We start from the raw sequence: 6629 nt of genomic DNA on the forward strand, positions 1-6629 counted from the left end.
CAAAAAGAATCCTTTCTGTTGCGGGTAGACAGAGTTGCTTATCCTTTTTTATTGAACTGTATGCTGGATGCCTCCATGCGATTTTTTCTCAACTCAACTTTCAAAAGAATTTTAAGGGGGTTTCTCCTTTGTTGAAAGCAGTTGTTTTTTCAGTAGTTTAGTAGACTCCACTGTACAGGGTATATTTGTTTTTATCAGTGTATTATTTATTTTATTTTTTATTTTGCTCCAATTGCAGATCAACCTTATACAAAAGGCCGAACTTTAAAAGATAGGAACAATACCGAGGTCCAAACTAACCCGACGATTGTCAAGACGAGAGATGATGCTGCTACTTCTTCACTGATCCATAATTCTACGTCAATTAAGCTTGTGCCTCCCGTTACAAAAGGTTCTGAAAATTCCCTTAAAATTTCACATGAAAACTCTCTTAAAGCCAATAAAAAAGATCAAAGGGTCTACCCTGCAGAACCAATTGGGAGTCACAAAGATAAGTCTGAAAATACTAAGGTTGAGAAAGCGGCCAGCAACAGTGGTGAGAAAAATGATCGAGAAGATGGTAGAGATGATCCAGGAAATGGCGTGACGCATGATTCAACAAATGACGTGACGCAAGGTCCCCAAAGTGAGGTGTCAGGTGAAACAGGAAGTGGCGCGACACGCGCTCCAGAAACTAGCGTGACACAAATTCCAGGAAGTGATGCAGCACATTCTTCATCAAACGTGTCATCCGAACCAGCTATCAATACTACAAATCACCATTCAAAGCATGTTTCTGATCAAGTGCCTAACTCTCCTCAACGTGTGTCTGATAGTCCACACAAACAATCTAGCCAACAGAAAATAACGTCTACAAAATCAACAAAGAAGCTAAGCGAGACTGTCTTGGATAATGCAAAAAGCTCAAGTACTCTACACACGAATGACAGCAAAAACGGTAATTTTTCTTTTTTTGTTCGTGTTTCTGTTACACTACAGTCAATGGAATAAGAGAACATTTGCATTTACCTTTTTCTAATAAGGCGACAAAGTTACATGGCAACTATCTGGCGCGTAGTACCGATGAAGCTTCTAGATTGGTTTATAACAAGTCGAATTAAAAACTATTCTAAAGGATTTCCTATTTTACAAAAATGCTATTGTAATAGCTGTTAAATTACTGTTTATTCTCTGTCAGGGGAGAGTTGAGGAATTATTTTCTATTTAATTTTAACATTTCTTGACTCTTACCGTCATTCTCGACACGTTATATCAAAATCTATGTGTGCAATAACATTCTTCTTAGAGGAGAGAGAGTCCGAAACCCTGGAACTACTAATGTCTGGAATTTAATTGTGTCCCTTGCATGATAGACTCTGCTGATAATTAGATGCGCACTCAAATATCGCTATTCGTTCTCCGCCAAATTTATTCCCTCCACCCGCGATTCTCTTTTCCCAGCGGCTTGTTGAAACGAAGAACTACTTGCCACTTTTCAGGTTTTGAGGCAAGAGGTTCTGGAGATGAAAATAAGGTTTTACTTTCTCTGTCTGTTTTGTTGTGTTATCTAATAAATGTTCTTTTAATTCACATCTAGTGCATTTTAAAAAGGTGAATACCCCAGCAAAATCCAAACATGTTACCCAGGCCTCGCGGAGAACCAACAAGGAGGAGCGGCCACAAAGCAACAGGGCAAAGGAAGGTCATCACATAGCAAGCCATGGTATACATTTCTTTTTAAAGTGTTATTTTTACGCCTTTTCTACTTTCAATCAGAATTTTGTTAAGCCCAACAGCAGAACACTGTTTTCACCTTCCCGCCTTGCGGACACCTCGCTATTACGGACACCCCGTTATAACGGACAGAAGTTGAAGTCCTGGCGAATTAAAATTGCTGAAAATAAATCCTGCTACTACGGACTTTCACTATTGCAGACACAAAATTGTGGTCCCGATGGTGTCCGTTATAGTGAGAGATGACTGTACAATTGAACCTCTTTTTATGGACATTAAAGGGACAGGAAAGAGTGTCCGTATTACAGAGGTTGAGTTTTTATAAATTTCTGTCTCTTTTGGACCAAGTGAACTGTAAAAATCGTTTGACCAATACAGTATTAATGAGCTGCTTTGCTAAGAATTATCAACTTTACTTACTTGGTGCAAATTCCATCTCAATAAACTGTCTTGCTTCAGAACTACAGAATTGTGTTGTCAAGACTAGTCATATATTTTTTTCTTTCGCAAAATCGCACTTTTTTATTCAACACAGCGTCGTTCATAAGTAGTAAGCAATAAAGTCTGAAATCTAAAAGAAGCCTCTTTTAGCGAACGCTTTATACGCCACTTGGATAACATCAAGAATAAGGACCTTGCAGGATTTAAAGGATAGCTGCAACAACTGTTTTCTATGTACTTATTAATAATAAAATTTCTACATTTAATTGCTGGCAGCTTTTATGCCTACCAAAGCCAAGCCACTCCTGCCCCAGCTTCCCTTTTGCAAGAGGTTTGTTAGACCCCTATCCCTCTCCTTTTTTTTAGACCCTTAAATAACCGGTATGCAAAACGCACAGAGATTTTTGTTCTTTTCGCTTTGGTTTCGCCAACGTGATCTATTGATTTGCTCTGCTTTATTTTCAAACGTAATACTTTTTTTCATTTCCAGAAAATTCAAAAAGCAACGACCAACCTCAGCCAATTAAAATGCAAAGCAATTCGTCACGGACTGAACCAAATCCGGTAAACCCGACAAAAGAGGACATTAAGCCTTCAAAACCTCAACAAGGTAATGATTGAATTTGTAAATAACAATCTTTACTTTTTTATACAATTACTTTGTTATGATTGTTTACCTGTAACATTAATCCTTTTACACCAGATCTCACGTGGAATACTTGCATTACAATTCGTTGTTTTCTTATTTTGCGTACAGCCAGCTTGTGCACTTTGTTTTGCGAACAATTTGTGCACTGTAGTTTTGTTGTTTTCTTATTTTGCGCATAACGTGCCCATTTCATTTTGTTGGTTTCTTACTTTTGGCACGTCTCTTTTTTGACCATTTTTTTTTCACGTTAGCCCAACATTTGCTTTGATGTTTTTAATACTTCCGTTGCGCGGATTTTGTTTAGCTTATTTTTAATTTGCGCACAATCACTGTGCATACGGCCTTGTTGATTTTTTTTTTACTTTCCACACAACTTGTAAATTCCATTTTGTTGACTTTTTATTTTGCACACAACTTGTGTATTTCATTTTTTTTTTTCACTTTGCACACAACCTGTGCTTTCATTTTTTTTATTTTCCCCTTTGCGTACAATTTGTGCATTTATTTTTTTGTTTTTCACTTTGCACACAACTTGTACAGTACTTGCTCATTTCATGTTGTTGATATTCTCTTTGAGCACAACTTGTGTTTTCATTTTTTTATTTTTCACTTTGCGGACAACTTTTGCATTTATTTTTTTTATCTTTACTTTGCGCACAATTTTTTTACTTTTCACTTAATTTTGTGCAAGACCTGTGCATTTTTTACTTTAAACTTTGCACACAACCTGTGCATTCTTTTTTTTAATTTTCACTTCGCGCAAGACTTATTCATTTTTTACTTTTCACTTTGCACACAACTTGTACATTTCATGTTGTTGATATTCTCTTTGCGCACAACTTGTGTTTTTCATTTTTCTTTTTCTTTTTCAGTTTGCTCACAACTTGTGCATTATTTTTTTTTAATTTTCACTTTGTGCACAACTTGTGCATTTTATTCTTTAGGTTTCACTTTGCACACAACTTGTATATTTCATGTTGTTGATATTCTCTTTGTGTACAACTTGTGCTATTCATTTATTTATTTTTCAGTTTGCGCACAACTTGTGCATTTCATTTTCTATTTTTCTATAAACAAAACTTCTGTATTTCATTTTTTTTTCTTTTTCAATTTAAACAAAACTTGTGCCATTTCATTTTTTATTTTTCACTTTGCACAAAACTTGTGCATTTCATTTTTGTTTTCACTTTGCACAAAACTTGTGCATTTCATTTTTGTTTTCAATTTGCGAAAACTTGTGCATTTCATATAATTGGTATTTTTATTTTGCGCACAACTTGTGCATTTTATTTTTTAATTTTTTTCACTTTGCGCACAACTTGTACATTTCATTTTGTTAGTTTTTCATTTTTGCGCTCATATTGCGCATTCATTTTTTTATTTCTCACTTTGTTTTTTATGTTTTTGTTTGTTTGATTGTCTATTTTATTGTTGGGAAAAGCTGGCATTATTTTATCAAGCAATTTAATTTTGCTTATTTACTTCACTGACAAATTCTTACTGGATGATATTTCATTTGTGACGTGAACTGACAGCAAATCATTTTTACACTGACAGTTGATGTATTGACGTCTCGCACTCCTCCGACTTCACTACTGACGACGTCCAACGACGATAACACATACAGCATTAAACAGATTGTGCAAGGTACTTACTTTTGTCCTGGAAGTGGGGGGGGGGGGGGGGGGTGCGCTGGATAGTGTGCCGTTTTGGGACGTAGTTCCAGGTCTTCGATGGGGTTCCAATTTAAACTTGATAGTCTGAGATGGGGTCTCTGAATGGAAAAAAAAATAAGTCAAGTTCAGTATTATCTTTCTGCCTCAAACGATAACGCTGTCAGGATCTATTAAGAGATATGATCAGCAAATATATAAAATAATAACAAACGATTGTTCAAAATGGCGTCAGGTCGACAAAAACGACCTCAGTGGCGGAGGGCATGGCGATATTGTCATTAACTCTTAAATACGCTGTGGGATCCGGAGAGGGCGATTTTCTACCGGAAATAGAAAATCACCGGCACGTGATTCCTTAAACGCCGGTTTTTATTTTCGGTAGAAAATCGCCCTCTCTAGGTCTCACAGCGTATTTTGGAGTAAGTAACAATAACTCCATGCCCCCCACCGCCGAAGTCGATTTGGTCGCCCTGTTGCCATTTTGTGTGTGATTTGATGGGCCGCGCATAACAAGAAAAGCAAAACTCGCACTTTGGAAAAATTTTCTACGCTTCGCTGGGGCACTCGGAACTAAATGGACAACGATAGGAAAGAGAAATTACCGGAGATTACGGTGCTGGAAATTCTGTAGCGATTTGACCAATTTCACGGAAGATATTTCGCCTCGAGTGAGATGCTGTCGAAAATAGTTTCCAGCCTAGCGAATATTTTATAAAGTACACTTGTTCAAAATTTCGCAAAGCAATAACTCGTCCAAATCGCTTCAAATTGGCTCGAGGAGCTGGCAAACAAGAAAGAACACGAAACTTCAACAGTGTAAGTCAATTTTATTCATAAAACGCTCGAATTTCTATGTCATAAAAGAAAACTGTTTCATTCCCATACAAATCCTTATAAATTGAGTCTTAGAGTACTGTGGCTGTTATCGTTAGTTTGGGCTGCCTGTGGCGAAACCCATTTCTAAGGCGCTATCTACATGAATTCAATTTGGTTGATTCACTTATTTTCGTTGATGTTGAAGCGTTTTTGCTTATCGTTCAAGGTTACGATCGAAAACGTATCAAGGGTTGAAAGTGTGAGTGAGTGTAAACCTGTTCAGTAGATTTAAAATATGTAACTCGTTCCTATGGACCTTCCTGAAGTTGTTTGGTTCTAAGGAAATTAGCATCATCTTTGCTGCTAGAACAGCATGTATCAACCTGTGTGATTCAATGTGCAGCCCTAGGGAATTAATTCAAGGGCAATATTATCATAGATTAAGTTGATGCTCTACTTTCCAGCTTCTAGTACCACTATACTGCATGGCGCAACACTGCATTCGCAACTGTATCCCCATTCAATCTGTACCTCACTTGCAAAGGAGCAAAAGTTTGGATAACACGAATCAAAAATCAAATTTTCTACATATTGCCTTTGTCGCGGCATTTGATAACGGCAACACATGAGCCAGCTAACAAAATTTCGACGCTGTAAAGAGTTGAACATTGGGTTTTTGTCTGTGTTTATAAATTTGAGTATTACTACGTTAATTCTGTAATAATGAAACGTGCCTTTTCTTCATGTTGCAAGCAATCTATTTTCCTCAAGTCGAACACTAGAGCGCACGGCAACGTTTTCGAATCTTTGCTTTAGTTGTCTCCAGTCGTCCGAGTTGATCACAAGTCGCCGCTAGTTATACTTCGCTTATACAAACAAATTGTCTTTTCTACTGTTCAGTTTCCTCTTGAATACTGCCTTTACGAATCGAAGCTAAAGCACCAAACGTTAAAACCAGCGTTTGTGAAGTTACGTTTCCCGTCAGAGCGAACAATATTCAAATAAGAGTCGCGAAAACAAATTCCTGAAAGCACGAACACAATATGCAAATATAGAGCACAAAAATATTTCACGCGAAATGCAAAAAAAGAACCGTTTTGCTCTTTTCTTTGTTTGATTTTTCACAAAATTAGGAAGAACTGGTCTATAACCAAGCCCCGATCTTTTCTTAAGATGGATATTGGGTATCCTAAGCTTAGTCCTGGTATGTATGTGAGATATTCTTTTGCAACCGGCATTTAATTCGTCTACAGACTGCTTTAGTGGAGAAAAAATGTAAAATTCGGAACGGGGGAGACTGGGGAGGTGCCAGACCTGGGATTACGCTTATACCG

General features: G+C 37.1%; 1 protein-coding gene across 1 annotated transcript; it reads left to right on the top strand.

The window, feature by feature from the left end:
• Positions 1 to 238: 238 nt before the first annotated feature.
• Positions 239 to 4450, top strand: LOC144639631 (uncharacterized; the record flags this gene model as incomplete). Its single annotated transcript, XM_078498923.1, has 4 exons — positions 239 to 937; positions 1577 to 1702; positions 2645 to 2764; positions 4361 to 4450. Coding segments are annotated over 4 exons (1035 nt in total), but the record flags the coding sequence as incomplete, so codon positions are not given.
• Positions 4451 to 6629: the final 2179 nt, after the last annotated feature.

Source organism: Oculina patagonica, unplaced genomic scaffold (assembly GCF_052425735.1).
Source record: "Oculina patagonica isolate OP01 unplaced genomic scaffold, crgOcupat unplaced1133, whole genome shotgun sequence".
Lineage (NCBI taxonomy): Eukaryota > Metazoa > Cnidaria > Anthozoa > Scleractinia > Oculinidae > Oculina > Oculina patagonica.